This window comes from Crocodylus porosus, unplaced genomic scaffold, assembly GCF_001723895.1.
Source record: "Crocodylus porosus isolate Cpor-Errol unplaced genomic scaffold, CroPor_comp1, whole genome shotgun sequence".
NCBI lineage: Eukaryota > Metazoa > Chordata > Crocodylia > Crocodylidae > Crocodylus > Crocodylus porosus.
The window spans coordinates 8,779,562-8,801,620 of record NW_017728915.1 but is presented as its reverse complement, the minus strand read 5'-3'; the positions used below and the strand labels follow the sequence as shown (position 1 = coordinate 8,801,620).

The window sequence follows — 22,059 nt, the reverse complement described above, 5'->3', positions numbered from 1 at the left end:
CCCACAATAGAGCCATCGGCATTCCCGGATCTTACAGCACTGAACAAAGAAGTTAAGTAGAATAAAAGTTCCCCTGAAGCTGAAGTGTATTTCGACCTGCTTCACTGCTTTCCCAAGCCCCCACCTCTCTGGTTACCCGCTAGAGGTAGAAAGAAACAGTATGCCTTTTCAATGCATATAATGAAGGAAATTCCCAATTTAACAGCTCGGCTTGTGTCTTTGTTATATCAAGGATCACTATATAACTTTTCTCCCCTTACATGACAGCACATATGAGTTTTCAGTCTCTTTTTCTCTCTCAGCCTTTCAAACTGGTAGTGTGATTTATAATTTGAGCCCAAAACTTCATAGTAGGGCTGAAGGAAGGTGCAGTATTTGGGATCAATACAGTAGATTATTGATTATTTTATGTTTGACACGTGATACATTTTTCAGTCAATTAACAAGGCTGGCAAATGCTCGACCTCTTTTGTCATGCATAACCTGGAACATCTCAGTCCCAGAGGGCTCATAACTTGATTGTGACCAGATTTTCAAAAGCAGATATTGATTCCTTAGTCTTCAGTTTGAGAAACTGGCCTTAATTTACACAAGTGCTAACTTCCTGCAGCTCCCATTCAGTGCATCTGGTATTAAGGATTTTATTGGTACTTATGAAAGTCAGACTCAAGGGAGTCAAGCTAGTGCTTGAAAACTCTCTGGCCAAGTTCAAAATTGTTGTCTTTAATTGCTGCAGGTTACTGACTGAGTGTCCAATGTCGGGGAAGATTTCAAGCTCTCTGTTATAACTTCTTCACTAACTTGTAGATTTGGAACAGATATCCAGTAAATCATATCTCATATGGCCCAGCAGATGGGTATAGTGTCATCCAGTTCTTTTAAAAGCGTAGGCTTAACACTAAGGTGATGCTAAATTCCTGTGTGTTTTAAACAGTTGGCATCTCAAGTGAAATGTATGTGATTACATTTGGTGGCTGTAATTTTGCTTTTATGCTCTAAGCTACAAGATGCAATGGCTAAATCAACGTGAGACGCTGACTGAGCAGTAGCTCATTACTACTGTGCAGTAGTGTTACATGGCATGACGAATGATGTGATGGTACTGCGCAGCAGTAATGAGCTACTGCACAGTCAGCATTACCTAAAAGCTGTTCAGCAGTGCTATTGCGCAGTAACTCTGATTACTGTGCAGTCATCTAGGACTTGTACTAAAATACTAAATGACTGTGCAGTAACAGCTATTCAGTCAGTGTTTCGAGTAGATGTTAATGTTCAATGTTAATTACACCCTTGGGCTTTTCTAGGCACTGTATAGACTCTAATGAGTGTTCTGCATTAAGTGTAGAACAGACAAAAGGGCTCCTGAGCTTCTTTGGTGAGACTGCATTTTGGAAGGAACCTCTTTTCCTTAATCCACAAGCACGCAGGGAATTAAAGCCTAATAATTTTTTCCTACACAGCAATATTCCTCTCTGGAGGGTTGAATCTCTTCATCTTTCTTGGGTCAGCTGTTAAATATCATAATTTGATGCTTAGTCCCAGATCCTGCAACATGGATAGGCCCTCTGCCCTGACACACAGCTCTGCTGATTTCTTTATTGGGGTTCTTTCAGGCTCTGAAATACATCTGTGCCATGTGTATGCAACATAGTATATTTCAGTCCTAGATAAAAATAGGGGCTGAGACTTACAAATGCAAGTGCAACTCTGTGCACATCTGTACATTTGAAAATATGACCCCAAGTTAGTTTCAGTATTTTGCCAACCCCTCTTCATTATTTTGGATAACTCCATAAACATGTGCATGCTTTATAATACTGCTTGTGACTCAGTTGGGGAAGACAATCCTCTCTTTGAGTTCGTTCATCTTTGATTTTTAACATCTGATGTCTTACTATTTACAGATGATGGAAAGCTGTCTTTGGAAGAGTTCCAGGCTTTTTTTTCTGATGGGACTCTGAATGAGGAAGAACTTGAAAAGCTCTTTCATACAATTGACTCGGACAACACCAGGTGAGCGTACCAGTCCATGTCTGTTTCCTCCTGTTGATTTGGATTTTAGGAATCCTGGTGCTCAGATTCTGAGGCTGCACTGCTTATGAGATCTAAGAGCATGCTGAGCATGCCATGATGGTGTTCATTTATCCATCAATACTGACTCCATTTCTATTTGGTTTGACCTCTCATCATGTGGGCTCATTGTATACCTGGTATAGTTTCGTCATACTTTCTACATATTATAGCCGACTTCAAAAGTCTCCACCCACAAATATATCTGTCTTATTGGAAGGCAGAATGCAAGGTCTTGAGTGAGGTGTCTTTTCACAAGTGAAAAGCCTTGGGGAGAATCATGTTAAGCTTAAATCCTGTTTTACATCAAAGCGGAGACCTCATGGACCACCTGAGCTCAGATAATCCTTACCTTCTACATTTTGTTGACCATAAAAATAGAAGTGTAAGCCTGCTGCACCCCTGAGGGACTCCAGCAGTGGAGCCTAGGGACTCCAGCAGTGACCCCAGGATCCCTGATGAGCCCCGGCCTACCCGCAGGTAAGCAGGGGCCTGTGGAGGGAGGGACCTAGCCATCTGGGAGCGGGCTAAGTGGGCTGAGGAGGGTCACGCTCCGCCCCGGCTCCTACTTGGTTCAACCCCCCAGGGAGCTGTGCGACCCCCCTGCAGGCGTGTGTGCCAGGTTGGGGGGAGTTACCCACCTGTTCCTTCCCTTGGTGGAGGGAAGGGACCCTCCTTAGCCCCCCAAAAACAGCGAGGTGCTGGCCAGCCCTTCTGTGCATGCACGGTTTAAAAAGGGTTCCGCAACAGCATAAGCCTCATTAATGTCCCGGCTCCAGTGCAAGACGCACAGGTGTAAGCCTACTGTGCCCCCATGAGCCTACAGACCCGAGCAGTGACCCCAGGACCCCCAATGAATCCCGGCCTGCCCACAGGTAAGCAGGGGCCCATGGAGGGGCCAGCTGGGAGTGGGCTAAGTGGGCCAAAGGGGGTCATACCCCTCCCCCCGGCTCCTACTTCGCCCAGTCTCCCAGGGAGCCACACAACCAGAGCCTCGTGAACAGGCATGCTCCTAAGTCTGGCATGCAAATTAGCATGGGAGTTCACACGAGGGCGAGTGGAAGGGCCTGAGGCCCTACCTGTGAGCCCCCCAGGGTAGACAGTCCCAGGCGTAGCCAGCCCATCAGTGGCATGACATGAATAGGCACGTGCCACACCCCGAAGGTCCCCTCGGGGTGTGCGGTGCCCCCCTCTGGCACCTCAAAGACTGCCACCCAGACAGAGCTCATGGTTCCGAGCTCCACGCAGACGGAGCCCCCGGCTCCTGGCTGTGGGGGCTGCCTGACACTTTTTCAAGCTCTGGGGCCTGGGAGCATGGCCACCTCCACTTGTGGGGTCTGCTCCCTACTGGGATCTCTGGTGCACCAGCTGGAGGAGTTCCAGGCTGCAGTCCAGAGATGCATGCCATCAAGGACTGTGAGCAGGAAGTAGACTCCTACTGCCAGGCCCTTCTCCACCAGGAGGCAGACCACTGTCTCCCTCCAGGACAAGGGAGGACTTGGGGACCTCCCTTACTGTCCAGCCCAGGGGTTGGACCAAGATGGTCAAGGATCCCAAGGCCCACTGCACCAAGGCCCCTGCCCCGTTGGAGCTTTGCAACAGGTACAAACCTCTTGCAGCCCCAGCAGAGCCTGCTGAGTTTCCAGCTCCCGCAGGCAACACAGATGATACAGTAGCTACCACCCTTGCTCTCCTCAAGACCAAACGCAAAGTGTTTGTTGTGGGAGACTCCATCCTGAGGGGGACTGAGGGGGCAATCTGCCGCCCAGGAAGTTTGCTGCTTCCCAGGAGCCAGAATCCGAGACATTGCGGAGAAGATCCCGAAACTCCTCCAGCCCACTGACCACTACCCTATGCTCCTTATCCATGTGGGCACCAGTGACATGGCTCAGACATAGCTCCCAGCCGGGTCATGAGGCGCTACAGGGATTTGGGTGTGGGGCTTAAGGGTCTGGAGGCACAGGTGGTATTTTCTTTGATCCTCCCAGTCTCGGGCTGTGGGCTGAGGAGGGAGAGGAGGATCCAGGTAGTCAACTAAAGACTGCAGCGCTGGTGTCATCAGGAAGGCTTTGGCTTCCATGACCATAGTCTGCTATTTGGAGAGAGAGGCAGCTAGTTGCTGGGAAGGGATGGCCTCCATCTCTCTCTGCTGGGGAGGAGGCTCTTCTCAGCCAGACTGGCTGACCTGCTTCACCGGGCTTTAAACTAAGCCCGCTGGGGGATGTGGAGACTGCTGGCCTGCTGAGCAACCCTTGCAAAGCCAGCAGGCCGAGGCACTTAAGGGATCCCACCCCATCCCTAGCCCTGGAACAAAATATAGGTAAGGGAAGGGCCCTCAAGGGGACACTTGCATGCCTATACACAAATGCCAGGAGCTTGGGGAATGTACAGAAGGAACTTGTTCTCTTGCTAAATGAAAATAACTATGATGTCATAGAGATAACGGAGAGGTCTCCACCCATGACTGGGCCACAGGTATAGATGGCTATACCCTGTACAGGAGGGATCGAGTGGACAAAAGGGGCAGGGGTGTAGCTCTCTATGTCAAGGAAAGCTATGCATCCCTGCAAGCCAACATTGGCACCCACAGTAGATGACTTGAGACCTTCTGGTTTAAAATCCATGGGAACATGGCACAGGGGATACTATGGTTGGAGTCTACTACAGACCCCCTACCCAGGGTCAAGACTTTGACCAGGAGTTCACCAGGGAGTTGGTTGAGGCCACATGCTCCCAGTGTATGGTTGTAATGGGAGACTTTAACTATCCAGACATCTCATGGGAAGAGCGCTCAGCCAAATCTGAGCGGTCAGAAAGCTTTCTCTCATGCATGGATGATCTCTGTCTGATGCAGTAAGTCTACGGGCTGGCAAGAGGTAAAATGCTGCTCGACCTCATGCTGGCAACTGGGGACGACCTAATCAGTGACCTAATGATTGAAGGGAAGCTGGGTGACAGTGACCATGAGCTGATCACCACCATCTGCCATAAAGCTGGCAAGTCAGTCAGTAATACACAAGTCCTCAACTTCAGGAAAGCTGATTTTGACAAGCTAAGGAGGCTTGTCAGAGAGGCCCTAAAGGGCCACAGCCCAAAGAAGAAGGGAGTTCAGGATGCGTGGTTGCTCCTCAAGGGAGCAATCCTGAATGCGCAAGCAAAGTCCATCCCTCCATCTCGGAGGAAAGGCAACAAAGTCCATCCTCCGTCTCAGAGGAAAGGCAGCAAAAGGGCACAGCAGCCCCCTTGGCTCTCCAGGGAACTGGCAGACCTCCTGCATCTTAAAAGGAAGACCTACAAAGGATGGAGGACTGGAACCACCACCAAGAAGGAATACTCTGCTCTGGTTCAGACCTGCAGAGAGCAAACCAGGAAAGCCAAGGCTGTGCTGGAACTCCAGCTAGCTACAAATATCAAGGACAATAAAAAGTCCTTTTTTAGATATGTGGGAAGCCAGAGGAAAAGCAAGGGCAACATTGGACCCCTGCTAAACCAGATGGGGCAACTGACAACCGATGCCCAGGAAAAAGCAAACTTGCTAAATGGGTACTTTGCATCAGTTTTTCACCAGTGCCATGGGATGCCCCAGCCCACTGTGGGTCAGAGAGGCCCGAGTGAGGGAGATTCCTTGCCCTCCATTGAAGCTGACCTTGTGAAGGAACACCTTGACAGGCTGGATACCTTCAAGTCAGCTGGCCCTGACAGGTTACAACCAAGGGTACTCAAGGAGCTGGCAAGCATCATAGCTCAGCTCCAGCATGGATCTTTGAGAGCTCTTGACACTCTGGTGAAGTGCCCAAAGATTGGAAGAGGGCCAATGTGGTGCCTATCTTCAAGAAAGGGAGGAAAGTAGATCTGGCAAACTACAGGCCCATCAGCCTGACTTCTATCCTGGGGAAGGTTTTGGAAAAGATTATCAAAGAGGCCATCCTTAACAGACTAGCTGAAGGCAATATCCTGAGGGATACCCAGCATGGGTTTCTTGTGGGTATGTCTTGCTTGACCAATCTCATTTCCTGTGATGACCAGGTGACCTATCACCTGGACAAGGGGGAAGAGATTGATGTTATATATCTTGACTTTAAAAAGCCTTCGATCTGGTATCCCATGATCACCTCTTGGCAAAACTGGCTAACTGCGGCCTCAACCTCACCACAATCCACTGGGTGGGGAATTGGCTTTGCGGTAGCACCTAAAGGATGGTGGCTGATGGAAGCCAATTGTCTTGGTGTGCAGTCACCAGTGGGGTCTCTCAAGGTTCTGTCCTAGGGCCTATACTATTTAACATCTTCATCAATGATGTGGACATTGGTGTCAGAAGCAGACTGGCCAAATTTGCCAATGACACCAAACTCTGGGGCAAAGCATCCACACCTGAGGACAGGAGGGTGATCCAGGCAGATCTTGACAGGCTCATGAAATGGGTGGATGAGAACATGATGATGTTCAACACCAAAAATGCAAGGTTCTCCACCTTGGGAGGAAAAACCTGCAGCATGCTTACAGGCTTGGCAGTGCTACAGCGCTTGGGGGTCATGATTGACCACAAAATGAACATGAACCTTTAATGTGATGCTGTGGCTAGTAAAGCAAGCAAAATGCTGGCTTGCATCCATAGATGCTTCTCAAGCAAATCCTGGGACAACATTCTCCCATTGTACTCGGCCTTGGTGAGGCCGCAGCTGGAGTACTGCATCCAGTTTTGGGCTCCACAATTCAAAAAGGATGTGGAGAAGCTTGAGAGGGTGCAGAGGAGAGCCATGCGCATGATCAGAGGTCAGGATAACAGACCTTATGATGAGAGGCTGAGAGCCATGGGACTCTTCAGCCTGGAAAAGCACAGGCTCAGGTGTGATTTGGTGGACATCTATAAGTTTATCAGGGTGCTCATCAGGATCTGGGGGAACATCTGTTCACCAGAGCACCCCAAGGGATGAAAAGATCAAACGGTCACAAACTCTGCCACCACCTATTGAGGCTGGACATAAGAAAGAACTTCCTTACTGTCCAAGCCCCCAAGGTTTGTAATAGACTGCCATTTTAAGCGCCCTCTTTGAACACCTTCAAGATGCATTTGGATGCTTATCTTGCTGGGATCCTGTGACCCCTGCTGATTTCCTGCCCCTGGGACAAGGGGCTGAACTGGATGATCCTCCAGGGTCCCTTCCAGCCCAAATGTCTATGGAATCTATGAAAGTCTGAAGACAGATTTTCTTAGGAACATGTGTACTGTGCTATGCTGTCAATTACGATCACATGCTTTTGCTTCTAATGTATTCTTCCTAGAATATGTAGCTTCACAACTTTGACTGTCTTTGCTATCAATGAATGAACGTTCTCTAACTGCATTTTCCCTTGGTGGGTTTTGAAGTGTTTATGAACTATCCAATACATGTGGCAGAGGCATCATTCAGGATTAATAGAAGACACATGAACGCTGAACTCCCTGGCACTGGCTTTTTTGGTGTTCTTTTTCCAGTAAGAGGCACCACAACAGAACCTAGAATACCAAGGATTTCTCCCAGGAGTTTTGGTTCTCCCTTCTAAGAAGAGCCAGTCTTTACAAGCCTGATCTCTTCTGTCCAAAGATATAAAAAGAAATCCTCGTTCCTCTAGGAATAACAAACCTGTGTAAATTAGCTAATGAAAAAGAAATCCTATTTTAAGTAAAAAGTCTCATGGTAATACTGTAAGAATAATAGCTCTGTTCATTAATACTGAAAGAGATTTAGCTTCTGGAAGCTTGCACATACAATATATTAATTTTTCAAACCCTGTAGGAGAGGGAGAATACTTAACTCTTAGGTATCAGGATTTAGGTTTTTCTTTTGTGAAATATATGGTTTGACATGAAACGCTTTAAGTAAACCTGAGTGGGGTCACTTTTTACTTTTCAGACAAAAGGTAATAAGCAATGTTAGGCTGCTTGTTGATCGTATGCAGTAGCAAATGCAGAAAATGTGTTGTAAAACACTAATTTGCATAGCATTTTATTTTGTGTGTTTAACTGAGACCTTGTCAGAGTTGTGCAAGTGTTATAACTAGCTTTGGGTGGAAAGGTCTTGTTATGTCTTTTGCTTTCCTTACCCACTCTTGATATTAAACAGCGATAAATTGTTAAACATTTGCTCCTAAATAGAGTATGTGAAATAAGCAGCTGTGATATTTTCTATAATTATTTTGTCTACTTTTGAAGAAAAATTTAGTATGGACAGTGGCAGTGCTTGAATTGTCCTGGTGTTTTAATTAAGAGTATCAGATTCCTGCCTCATTGACTTAATGATTTAACATGAAAAGAGCTCTAACATCTTCAGGAATATATATAGTTTTGTTGAAACCAGGATCTAGCTTTAATCTAGTCGTTGGCATCCTTGAGGACCAGACACTTTCATGAGGCCAGACAGATTTAGCATCTGGTGTTCTCTTCTGAAAGAATTTTTTTATCTAGTCACAGTTCCAAGTTAAATCTTAGCATACATAGGTAGATATTTATGCCTTTTAAATGTATAAATACTCCAGGCAAATCTACAAAGTTTGAGAAGGAAAACATCCTTCTTTTAAATTGCAAAAATTATATCCCAAATTCCTCAAAAACCTAACTCTCAGTACCGTGCCTCACACAAGCAAAAGCCAAGATGTGGTCTGTACCTTGCCCTAAGTGGTCCCCTTACCTCAGCCAGCCCACCTGGCCAGTCCCAAGCAGCACACAGGTCAGCCACCACCTCTCTTCACTGGTGTTGACCAGGCCAGAGCTGCATGTGGCACAGCTGGTCCAGCTGATGCTTCCCCTCCCCAGAGCTGGCCCAGCCTGACCCGGCATGGCCCAACTGGCATGGCACAGCACAGGGAAAGCCTGCCCAGCAGCCATTTTCCTGGGCTTACCTGCAGGGCAGGGTCCTTTCCAGTTCTATGCAAGAGGCAGAAGCTGGCCTAGGCAGCTTGAGATGTGCAGGGGGCCAGGTTTACAGCTTGAGAGGTGAGGAGGGCTGGGCCAGAACCTGTGGGCCAGTGAGGGGAAGGAGTGCCTAGCAGTATTTTGGTTTTCTGACTTACCTGAAATAATTATCATGGATGCCTGATCTTTACATCCTTTACACCCTCAGATGTTAATCAATAAGAACAGGGCAATTTGTGTGCCAGTTCTGTGTCAATTGAGAAGTAAAAAGTTATCCCGGTTGACTTCAGGGATACTTTGCTTTATGTTTCTGTCAGGAATCCTGGTGTCAAATGCGGGTTCAGTTTTTTGAACTAAAAAATTCTCTGACCGCTAGGAAATATAACTGTTTAATACTGCATTCAATCATTACAACACCTTCTGGTTTGGAACCGTGCCAAAAAAGATTAATAATGTTCCCTTTCTCTTTATTACTTTTCTAACAAGTATTGCTCCTTTATATAGTAAAAGACTATCATTTCTATACTAGATGGGTGCTGCACATTTTCTCTTGTATTTTTCCATTGTACAAGGAAAGGCAGGGATGTATTAATTTTATCTTTCTACAGGTTGAATTAAATGAATTGCTGGTTGAAAGGAGAAGTTAATTTATTTTCAGAGCTGTTTTCAATATTCCATTTTATCTGTCTGCTTTACTCTTACTCCCCCATCATGTTTGCTCAGCATGCAGTAGAAAAAAAATTTCTACTTCAATTACTGTATAGCCACAGTAGCTCTAGATTAAGAAAATTATGTTCTTGATTATTATTAATAATTGCTGTTACCAGCCAAATTATAACAGGTTGATTTGATTTTCAGCATATTTATACAAATAGGGAAACTGACTGACTTGAATGTGTAAGTGGAACATTCATATAGTTTTTCTTGTTTTGTTCTTTGGGGCTTCTTTTATTAAATAAAATGATGGTGATGATAAAGGATCATTTGGAAGATGATTAACCACAGAATAGCTGGGCAGAATTCACAGTGCACAAGGAACAGGAGAATCTGTAATGATCTAGGAGCAAGTCCCTGCCACTGCCCATGAGGACCCACTTAAAATGCACTTCAGTTTAAAATTCAGAGGCAAAAAATAGTCTTGTCATTAGGGGTTGCTTTATGTATTTGATTGAAATGAGATACCCAGAAATAGCCTGTGAACATTAATGAGGCTTGTCCTCTGTGCTTCGTTGCCTAGAACGTGTCACTTAGGAGGTTAATGATGTGGCATGATAGGCATGTGCTTGGCGAAATGGTTTGTACAGACATGATTATGGAAGACCAGCAGCACTATACTGTATCTATGGGCTTTAAATTCATGTGGTATTTTGCTCTTTTTAGATGTTAGTTTTCCTTTGAAGTAGATTTAGTGCTTCTATACAATGACTGGTATCTTTAGTAGAGCAGTTCCTTAATCATATCTTCATTGGGCTAGCAGGTAATAGAAGTATGCATCTGAAAGAGCTTTAGGGGGTTTCTCATCTTTTTAAAAATCTTTTTAACTGTTTCTTTTTTACTTATTTCTGCTCCATTTTTGGCCCCCACTTTGGATCTGAAATGAGCCTCAGCCATGTTTCACTGTATTGTACCTTGTTGCCATGACATTTGGACACGTGTCCCGAACATGCTGTTGAACTGTGTAGAGAGTAGAAGGGACATATGCATTTTGTGTGTTGTGGCCCCTGTTGTTCCATCCAATGGTAAGGAGCAGCAGAGAAACCACACTTCACTGTGGAAACAAATGTGTGTAAGGAAATTGCTACAAAATTCCATAGTCCTGTCATTGGCTTCACAGGTACGAGACGCGAATCTGGGTTTCTTTTATTATCTTAGGTGTGGAACTGGGATTAGCATCTTCGGTGAACCCTAGAACAGGATGGAAAGGAAAGGAATCCACTAGTATATGAGTGATCACTGCTTCTGGGGGACAGAGTTAAACCTGGAGATTCCTTCCTATATGTTCTGATGGAGAGGTTTGACTGACCTCAGATTCAGTGACCAAATCATGCCTGAGCAAAGGCATCACACTTTGCAGCACTGTCAGAAATAGCATAAAGGGGGAGAGATATATCAAATTGGAAACTCACTCTGACTGCCCTGCTCCCTGTGGAGTCTAATTTATATGTTCTGCCATTTACACCATTTACAAGACAGACTTCGGAAGAAGGTGAGAGATTAAATGTCTGCAGGATTATGTTCTGCCACTAAGTAACCAGTGGGTTCTGTTGGAGTAGTCTGTCACCCTATCTTGCCTCCTCCTAGTCTGAGTACTAGAGATATTTTGATATTACTAATTTAGGCTGAAAAGGGTGAGCTGCTTCAGCACTAGAAATTTATTTCAAGAGAAAGAATAGGCTAAGTGCTGAAGGGAATAAAAAAATCATAGAGTGCTGTGTTCATCAAGCAGCTACACTATTCTGTTATGCCAGGCACAGAGTGTTTCCAAATTCTGAAAGAAGTGGCAAATAGGATGAAGTGTTTGGGACAGGTTAGTTCTGGAGGCCACTACAAAAAGAAAGACCTGAAAAAAATGCAGCGCTCTTGGTCATGGTGGGGAAGGTGCAGGAAGCTGCGATCTTTTATCTCAGTTGAAAAGTCATTGGGAGCTGAAGATGTGTGGCACCTCACCAGCTCTGGGCCCTTGGAGAACAGGGCATGATCTATACTGAGAAACTTTCTCTCATGAAAACTCTGCCACGTCCCTTCTCTTGGTTATTGCTCTGGCTCTTCCATTAGCTAGTTCTTCTATAATGATCACAACTGCATCCAGCCACATTAGCAGAAAGTACTAAGTCATCATGCTGAGGTTTTATTAATGGGTATCTTTGTAAGGAACTGCTATTAATGGAAACATACATGGATAAACTGTAATACACATGATTAGTGGTTATTTTTGCTGTCAGGAGGATTAAGTGGGTAAGAGAGGCCTTAGATTTTAATTCCTTTTAGCAGTATTGTTTTTTTAAATCCTACTACTGCTTGAAAAGCAGTAGTAATGATATGATATTAATAATATTTTAATAGTATTATTATATTGTATAATGATATGATATTAATAATATTTTAGTATTATAATTATATAATGATATTTTTCTTTCCATCTCCAGTGTCACCTGCTCCCCCTTCCTTTACTGTCTGAAGCATAGAGCAGTAGCAACATATAGTTGGCACATCTACACATGAAATTCATTTGATGCAATAAACTCAGGCGCAGTTTACACTAGAGTTTGTTGCTCCTGGGTGCACTGTTTACATTCATGCCTGGGACTACAGGACGTTGAGCTGAGGTGGTGCAGCCCTGGCTGGCAGGGGCACAAGAGTGCTGCAATGCGGGCTAGCCGACAGGCAGCCCTGCAGTGTAGCACCCTCATGCTCTGGCTAGCCCCGGTCACCATCTACACATGAGTTGTGGTGGAGTAAGCAACTCCGCTGTAGAATAGTATTTGTGTTGGGCAGTACTGTATTATCCTATGGCAGCGTTAAGTAGTTTCCTCCGGCCTAATACCACTGCTCATGTAGACAGCGATGTGTTACTGTGGAGCTAATTAGGCAATGGGCCCAGTGAAAGCTAATTTTTATCACGATTGGGTCAAGCTACTTATGCAGCCTAATAAAATTGTGCTTGTTATTGAAAGACTCATGGGAAATGCTACCGTTATAGTTATTGGTATTGCTAATATCACTTGCCACAAGAGTTGCAAAAATAATTTATAGTTTTGCCTGAATTAAAAAAATAAAAATGTTTCAGGTTGACTCGGAAAATTATGTTGTATCCTGGGGTTATTTTTCTTGCTTCAAAGAAATAGGTCACTTTTTTGCAATGAAAGTAAGAAAGTTTTATTTTGAAAATGCCAAAGCAAAATGTTTCAAAATTCTTCCCTTTCCCTCTCCTCCTGCACTTTTTTTTCAGGTGAAATTATCTGGTAAATTCAACCCAACTTTGCAAATTATTTCATTCCCTGCCCCACTGTACAGTTCTGCACGTTTCAGGGGTGTTGGTTGTAGACAGTGTTGGTCTAAGGATGTAGGCAGAAAAAGTTCTTTGGGTAAATCTGGTATCTTTTATTAGACCAACTAAAATAGTTGGAAAAATTCTTCTTTGCAAACTTTCAGGTACAAACACCCTTCTTCAGGCAGAGGGAGTGTCTCAGTACAGTAGCTGTCTTGAGAGTGAGGATTGCAACAAATCATCTGCATCTATGTTGAACTTGTGCCCAATCAAGTTATTTAGATCAGGGCAGGTTTATTCTTGGTTTTACTATACAGCCAAGTAGTGGCATATTTGCACTGGTCTGTCAATGCCTGCTGTGAGAGTTAGAGCAGACCAAAGCAAATCCATTGTGTTACCATTATTTGATCCCCTAACAACTCTTTGTTTTAAATAGGCAGAACACTACAAACATGGAATTTTTAAATTAGAATTTTAGTTAGACCAAGATCTAAGCTGTCAAGTTGGGCTCATTTTAATCTATGAAGTAGAGCATTTGATCTGTGTCAAGATAGCCAAATGATTCACTTAACCAACTGTAGAATGCCTGACTCCTATGATGTGGCTAAATCACTAAAAAGACTGGCTATTAGTTCATAGGAAAATAAAGACTGTGAGGAAGATGTTGAGGATAGAAAACATATAGAGATGGGAGAGGAGACAAATAAAGGACAGTGGGCTGTGAAAGGAAGAAGAAGAGAGAATTACTGGGGGCATGAATACAAATATCAAAAATCTATACTGTGAGACACTATGGATGCTGTTACTCCAAAAGTCCTCATTATCTGTAGAAGTTAAAACTTTGTGACAAAAAGTGGGAAAAGTCCTAAATGTTGGGTAAGTGGATTCAGTCCAAAAAGTTCAAGAATGCTTGGAGCCAGTTTGCTTTGTCTCTACTAAACTGCACCATTTCCTGAAGCTTAATGACAGTGTTCCTTAGGAGCCTCAGCTAATTCTTCATGCAATAATCTGTCTTGGATACTAGATTTCATTTCCTGATTTATTTCAGAGAAGCTAATTAACTTTACAGGAACCCTCCACCCTTCAGTGGTATTCAAAATCTCCCTTATTTTAGGTATTGCCAGGAATCTGCTGTAGGTGAAAATGATGTAAGCTTGTGAATTTAATCAGTGATCACAGTGGCTTGTCTACCCTGTCAAAGGAAATAGCTTTCATGTCTGTTTTGTGAAGTTTTTCCCTTAGCCACTTTTTTTGTTAATGATTGATGACGTGTTGTATTTGTTTATCTCCTAGATGAACAGAATTTCATGAATGTAACACTTGTTGGAATATCATTGAGGCATTTACTGATTTGGAATCCTGCCTGAAATTCAAAAGTCTATAATTCCAATAAACAAGAATGTTATCTTACTAAGTAATAAACTTGGGCTCACAGAGGATTTTTTTAACCAAGCTTCTGTTAGGGTATTTATTGTAAAAAGACAATATAAATGAGGGCAAGTCAAGAGAACTGTGCTCTGTATATTCCTCTAATAAAGGAGTGAGCCACTGTTTTGGAACTGACAGTGTAGCTCTTAACTTAAAAATTAAAGGATCTAATCCAATGACATCTGAAGGCAATAGGGATATTTCTACTGACTTCAAAGAATGTAGGATCAGGGCCCATTGTCAACTTATTTTTAAATATAGTGGAGTGTGTTGAGCTTAGAGCTGGAGTGGGAAACTTGGATCAGAGAGAGGTAAGGCTTTTCTAGTAGAGGGAAGGCCAGGCTAGTGTTTTAGAAACAGACAAGTAAGGGGACAAAGACTGAGACTCATAATATTATGGGTAGTATAGCTAAGATCTTCCAGGTTTCCAAATCTTGGGGAAGGGGAGAAAAAGGGACTGCTTTATAAGCTTATAGCTCCATAGATTCTAGTAACATTAATGTAGAGTGCAAGCAATGAAATTCAAGGGCATTACATTTAGAAGTGAGAAGAAAACACTTGAATGCATAGTTATCAAAGTAAAATACAAACTCACTAAAGAACAAGGGCATTTTTTTTTAGGCTTTGCAAAACTGCTTGGCTTCCTTGGCTCTATCTAACTAACCTAGAAACATCACAAAAAGAACCTAAGTGACTGGGAGTTTCAGCTCCTCTGTTTCTAGTACAAGTCAGATCTAGACACAAGGTTGTGCTCAGAAACAGAATTCTTTATTTCCAAAAATGGACTATTTCAGGCTTGTTTCAAGTTCTGGACAAAAGCTTATGGTCTTGTGGCCTGTCGCAGGGCACACAGGTGCCCTGCACCTGAGAGCAGAAACAGCTCGGGGAGAGAGCCCTAGCAGCGAGGGGAGAAGCCCAGCTTCTAGTTACCAGGGCAGCCAGAGTCACAGGTGCTGGTTGCTAGGACAACCGCTGGGGAGTCAGCTGACAGGAAGGGGCAGGGCCTGGCACATATAAACTCCAGGAGTGAGGCCAGGAGGGCAGTTCCCCACTGGCGGTCAAGGGAGAAGGGGCTTGGCCAGTGCAGACAGAGAGGAAAAAGCCTGACTGCACAAGCTGCCACTGATTGCTGCTATGGGTTGGAGTGTTCCCCAGTAGGGATTGAATGTTGTTTTGGCCGGGTGGTTTAGGATTTTATGTTATAGCCTAGGGGCTTTGTTTTTTGTGTTCACTGTTTATCCAGAGGACTGGGTGAGGCTATTAGGGGTTGGAGGACGCCTCATAGGGGCCCTATGGCAGTGTGGGGACCCCGGTGCCAGAGAGGGTGCAGCAATTTGGGTGCACTAATGCCAGCCCCAGGGTGTGGTGCAGCGAGAACCCCCAGAGTGGGACAGGGGCAGGAGAAGACTCAGAGTGAGGGGCAGAGAACAACCCCAGTGAGAGGGAGAGCGAGGGGGCGGCAGAGCGCCAGGAAGGTCCAAGATGAGACAGGGTGGTGGAAGCCCAGGGAAGTCGTGAAGAGGGCCAAATTACAGCAAGGTCCAGGTTAAAATCATGTCAGTACCATTTGCAAGGCTTGGGCTTCGGTGTAGGGAAGGAAAAGGAGCCGCAGACAGCGCCCCCTGGCTACCGGGGCAAATAACATGGGCAGCCTCCTGCTAATTAATCAATTAAGATCAAGGCATGGCAGCCAAGTAAGCAGGCAGTTGGCCCATAACAGGAGGGCAGAATCACCAATAGAGAGACTTCAGTAGAGATACTCCTGTCACATGGCCTTTAGGATGGAGTTGTATAAGTTAACGTAACATGCATGTAGAGTGTTAATTGCCAGTGATTGCTAATTGCTTCCTGTTGAAAGCTCCTGTCTGTTATACTGTTTTTAACATTTTTGATATATGGTAAATTGTATTCTTTCATCTCAAAAGTGCTTTACATATTTTAATTAATCCTCATACACCTACACTAGAAAGGGAATAATCCAAGTGGTAAAAAGAAAACACACAGTGATGAAGATGTGCCCAGGGTTATACAAGGTAGAATCAGAGCTGGGAATACAATTGAAAAGGCTTGGTTTCCACTCCTCTGCTGTAGTTACTGGACTACATGAGTTGTTGCTTGTTAAGCAGAAAGGGGGAATACAGAAATGACTGTCAACCAAACTAATTTTGTCCTGGATAGAAATTTTGAAAATCCTGGTGGGGGTGTTGTTTTAGTTTTGGGATTGCAGGGTGGGGGGAGGGGTGTGGAGAAGGGTTTTCTTTTTTAAAAATCTCATGCAGTTTTCATAGAATAAGGAAATAATCCTTTTGGGTGCTGATCTGTGCTCTAGAGCAAAACTTTTCAGGTGATATGTACATGTCTGTTGAAAAGGAGGCAGGAAAATGGTATTAGCATTCTCCTGCACTGGAATGTATCATCTCAGCTGGGCTAAAGTTTATTATTTTAATTGTTTAATTTTTTTTTTCTTTTCTAAATGAACTTGTCTCTCCAGTGGCAAATATTAAAGATACTGGAACTTGCTTGTAGTATAATTAAAATATGTGGTATCTGTTCTCAGAGGCTCTTAATTCTCAGTCTGTCCAAGACTTCAGTCACAGTGTATCGGAGGACTGACAAATGGAGAATCCAAGTTGGTCAGACTTTGAAACCATTGCTTTAGGGACATTTGTTTGGTTCCCCACAAAGCCTTTCACGTGCACAATGCCACAGCAAGGCTTGGTATCAATAGATGGGGCCCCCCGCTGGTATGCCACTGCAAGGGGGACACACCAAGCACCTGCTGACACCAAAAGTGGGAACAGCCCTGTCAGGGGAGGCATGTGACCCCCTGTACTCCCCCCCATGCGTCGCCTATGCCTGGAATAAGATGCACTCCTTGTTTTTGAAAAGCAGAATGAAGGAGAAAAAGAACTTTCCTTGTAGTAAGCAACTAAACAGCAGCAGTTAGAGAGCCTAGCCTGCTCATTTATCTGTTCCCCATGAATCATGTAAAGACTTTACTTTTGTTTTTGGCCAGTAGGTGACCAAAGCTGATCTTGCTTTATTTCCTTGCATATAATATGCACTCTAGTTTCCAGCAGCTACTTTTTTGGTGGACAAAGGTGCATATTGTATGTACAGCAGTATGGGACACTTTGGCTCTAGATCTAAAGTTGTCAGGTATTGGGTATTCAACTTGGGTATTCTGTTTGGATCTCATTCCTCCTGTAGTCATTGTTATTCATATGGAGGACAAGATTAGCAGAAAAGAGTGAGAAGATGTGAAAATGGATTGAACCTCCAGTACTGTAGGAGAAAGGGTTGGGGTAAATGCCTTGGGCTGTTTGTACATGTCATGGGGGCTTAATTCAATTTAGTTCTCCTTAAATTGAAATGGTGGGGTTTTTTTTAAAAAACACCAATTTAATTTAGGGAGAATTAAACTGAATTAAACCCCCAGGAGTACGTACATAAGGGTGGGCGCCCGATCCTTACCTGCCTCTTTGGACGGGGGAAGGGAAGCAAGTTACCAGCAGGCTGAGCTGTCCCTGAGATGCATGGGGGCCCCCTCATGGCATCCACCCACTGGCACCTGGCCCGGGTGGTCCCAAGGGGCACTGCAGGCATGGAGGGAAGCAACACCCCCGGCCCCCCCAGCTGCAGAGGGAAGCACTGCACAGCGCAGGCAGCCAGGCTCTGGGGAGGAAAAAAAAAGATCAGGCTCACTGCCTTTTTTCTTCAGTAGAGCCTGCCTGCATGGGCTGGCACCTATTCCCACAGCCCCTGAGCAATGCAGGGCCCACCAAGCCCTGAGCACATCAGCTTCCAGCACCATATGCATTGTTGCACTTCATTAGGTAGCAAACTAAAACACTTCAGAGGTGTTTTACCTTGCTACGTACCAAAGTCATTTAAAGTGGAATACACTGCCAAGTGTGCAAACAACAATGCCATTAAAGCAGTGCAAAAGCGCATTCAAGCCTCTTTAATGGTAAATTTTGTGGTGTGTACAAAGGGCCTTAAAGTTTGACTGCTCATCCCGGACCTCTTGGGATGACAGAATTCACCTGGCAGCTGATTAAGAAACTGTTTACTCCAAAGACCTGCAGTATTCTTCATTTCTATTCAGATTGGAAATTTCTCTGCTTTTGTTTTACCATTGATGTTTGCAGTCTAGAAGCAGATTTCAGAGAAGTGAATCTATATAACATTGAGAATGGGAACAAGTTTATCCAAATTGTTAAACCTCAGAAGTCTTGGGTTCCACTTTGGGAAGAATTTGAACTGGCACTTAATGTGCATTAATTGTTATTTTTTGCAATATGAGTGGTGGAAATGAGAGGAGGAAAAAATAATCTTTTACACACTTCCAAACATTGACCCCTACCTCTTCTTGAGGCAAGTATTGTTATCTACACATAATAGATGAAAAATTGAGATTTAAAACTGAGGAAAAGATCAGAGACTTTGCAGCAAGTATCCCTGGCAGAGCTAAGATTAGAATGTGGAAGCTCCTGGTTCCTAGTTTTACACCCGTACCACAAAGTCTCACTGCTAGTGGAAGGTTACTGTTTGTGGAAGGTTACTCCTAACTGATGTCTTGTGACCAAATGTTAAGGAACTGGTGGTACTTATATTTTAGCTCAAAGCATATTTGAGCATGTTACACTAGACTTCAAAGATACCAAGAATCCTATTTAAAATGGCTTGAGGGTTATTGCTACATGGCTTGACCCTGCCTGACATGCCACAGAATATTCCAGCTCAGTACTGAAAGCTGCGTGCAAGATGCATTCAGACAATGGAAAGGCATTTTTAAAAGGGCAAAAGAAAACTGTGTGGGAGGTGAGCAAGAAAAGAAAAGATGAGCAAGGAGTAACTGTTCAGAGAGGACAGAAAACTGAGTGAAGTAATCAGTCCCCAGGGGGAAAAGATGAAAATAATGAAGGTGAGTTCCACTTGGTTATCTTGCCTGTGTGAGAATGAATCTCAGACATCATGTGCCCAATTGGGGACAGGGGTTAGAATGAAAGGAGAGTTAAAACAAGTAAAGTTTCATAGATTTCATAGATGTTAGGGCTGGAAGGGACCTCAGAAGATCATTGAGTCCAGCCCCCTGCCCCAAGGGCAGGAAGTCAGCTAGAGTCAAAGGAATCCAGCAAGATAAGCATCCAAATGCTTCTTAAAGGAGTCCAATGTAGATGCTTGCAACACCTCTGGAGAGAGTCTATTCCAGACCTTGGGGACTCAGACAGTAAAGAGGTTTTTCCTTATGTCCAGCCTAAAACAGTCTTGGAGGAGTTTCTGACCGTTGGACCTTCTCAGGCATTCCCCCAGAACAGGCATTCCCCCAGATTCTGATGCACACCCCTAATGTACTTATAGGCTGCCACTGGGTAACCCCTGAGCCTGTTTTCCAGGCTGAAGAGTCCCATGGCTCTCAGCCTTCCTTCATAAGGCCCGTTCTCTTGCCCTCTGATCATGCATGTGGCTCTCCTCTGCACCCTCTCAAGCTTCTCCACATCCTCCTTGAATTGTGGAGCCCAGAACTGGGTGCACTACCAGCTGTAGCCTCACCAAAGCCTAGTACAGCAGGAGGTTGACATCCTGAGATTTACTTGAGAAGCATCTGTGGCTGCAAGCCAGAGTTTTGTTTACCAGCTGCAACATCACATTGGTGGCTCATGTTCATCTTGTGGTCAGTCATGACCCCCAAGTCTCTTTCGGCCATGGTGCTAGAGAGCGTAGCACTGCCAAGCTTATAAGTGTGCTGCAGGGGGGTTTTCCCAAGGTGGATTACCTTGCATGTGTCAGTATTGAATGTCATCAGGTTTGTATCCGCCCACGTTTTGACCCTATCCAAGTTGGCGTGGATCATCAGCCTATCCTCAGGTGTGGACACTCTATCCCAAAATGTAGTGTCATCGGTTAATCATAAGAAAACTTTCCTGTATTTAATGTCAACATTTTACACCCCTCTCCCTCAGCTTTCCAGGGTTGGAAGCAATTGTCTTTGTGATACTGGGTACCACTCCAGTGTGATAAGTCTCATCTGAGTGGGTCATGGAATTTTGGAACCTAAAAGTGTCAGTGGGGTAGATTTGATAATTGCTTCCCTTGGATATGAGGACACTGTAGTTTTCTTTGGGAAAGGTGCTTAGTAAGCAGCAGATTTCTTGTAGAGAGGTATGATGTATAAATCCCTAATTTTATAGGAAGAAGGAATAATTTGGGGGGCAGATTATTTTGTGTTTATAAAGTATATGTGTTGAATCTCCTGAGAGATTTGGGATGTCATTAGTAGTTGCAGAGAACATGAATTAGTAGGCAGGGTGCTGGTGATCTTATAAAAAAGATAAGATAAATGTAATGTATTACACTAATATCAACACCACATAGACTCTGTATATAGATAAATATATAAAGAAAACCCCTATTTTAATGGTTGCATATTCATTTACAGGCTGGGGAACACAGATTTGCATTGGCTTCAGTGACCTTTGGATCTGGACAACAAATATTGTCTCTCAAAATTGGCACTGTAGAGTAGTTGCATCTGTACTGCAACACTATTGGCATATGTCTCAATGCAAGTGTATAATGGGCATTCATATTAATATAGGGAAGACTGCTCATCTTGCTATTTATTAGGGAACAATACAGTCTGTTTTGTTTGCCTTTATGCTATAGTGCTGTTTTGGTACCCCTGAGAATTCCAGCAGCATTTTAGAGCTGTCAGTGAAACTGAAATATGTTCAACTACAGCTGAGCTTCTCTTCAGCACCTGGTCCATGACCTTTCTCAGGAAAGCTTCAAACCACCTTGCAGTAAATGCACTGCAGGGAATTCCTGTAGCTTCCTTACATTTATTTCCTTTGTGGATGTGCAGTGATGGTACATCCTTTGTTTTTTTCCCCCTCTTTTACTTTCATGCTGTTTCAGGGGGAACTGTTCCTGCTGTCATGTTGTTTCCATTTAAATCTGTGGTGGGTCAATTAGAATACATGTACTAACATTTACCATGTTAGTCAAACATTCCTTCTAATGAGTGGAGTGGTTAGCACATGCGCTAATGACCTATGGATATGGATTAAATTCTTGGCTCTGCTACTAGGGTTGCCAACTCTGTTTGAATCTATTCTGGAAGGTTTCCAAAATGCCTGTGTGCCTGTGATACACAACACGAGTGCGCCAGCATGCTTGTGTATATCAGTTATGGATTATAATTACGGTGTGTAGATTTTACATCAGGAAGTCAAATGCACATTACTATTACATTTTAAAAACACACTGGACTACTGTATAAATCAGATATAACATTTAATATGTATTTTAACGAATGCCCTATCATTTATATCCTGGGTGACTCTCAGCAGTCTCTTGAAGATTTACATTAGGCCTATGCAAAGCAGGTAGTACTTGCTTTGGATTCGGATTCAGCTGATTTGGGGGACAGTGATTCAATTCAGTGATTCAAGTCGAATCACTGAATTGATTCGACTGAATCTGATTTGGAGATTCGTCTGCTGTCAAATCTCCGAATTACACAGGACCCATCCCCCTGCCTGCTCTCCCAGCCCTGTCCAACACCAGCTCCTGGCTCTTTGGAAAAAAAAAACCAACCCAGACTCACCAGCTGCTGCCAGGTGGGGGGCAATCCCCACTGCCCCATGCTGAGTGGGGGGGCTCTGCCATGAGCCCC

At 44.1% G+C, this 22,059-nt stretch overlaps 1 protein-coding gene across 1 annotated transcript in view; it reads left to right on the top strand.

The window, feature by feature from the left end:
* The window catches only part of NECAB2 (N-terminal EF-hand calcium binding protein 2), a 319,048-nt gene that overhangs the window by 92,737 nt on the left and 204,252 nt on the right, over positions 1 to 22,059 (top strand). Inside the window, exon 3 of the mRNA XM_019535664.1 lies at positions 1,905 to 2,013. Within this exon, the coding sequence (XP_019391209.1) occupies positions 1,905 to 2,013 (109 nt within the window). The remainder of the gene's footprint in view (positions 1 to 1,904; positions 2,014 to 22,059) is intronic.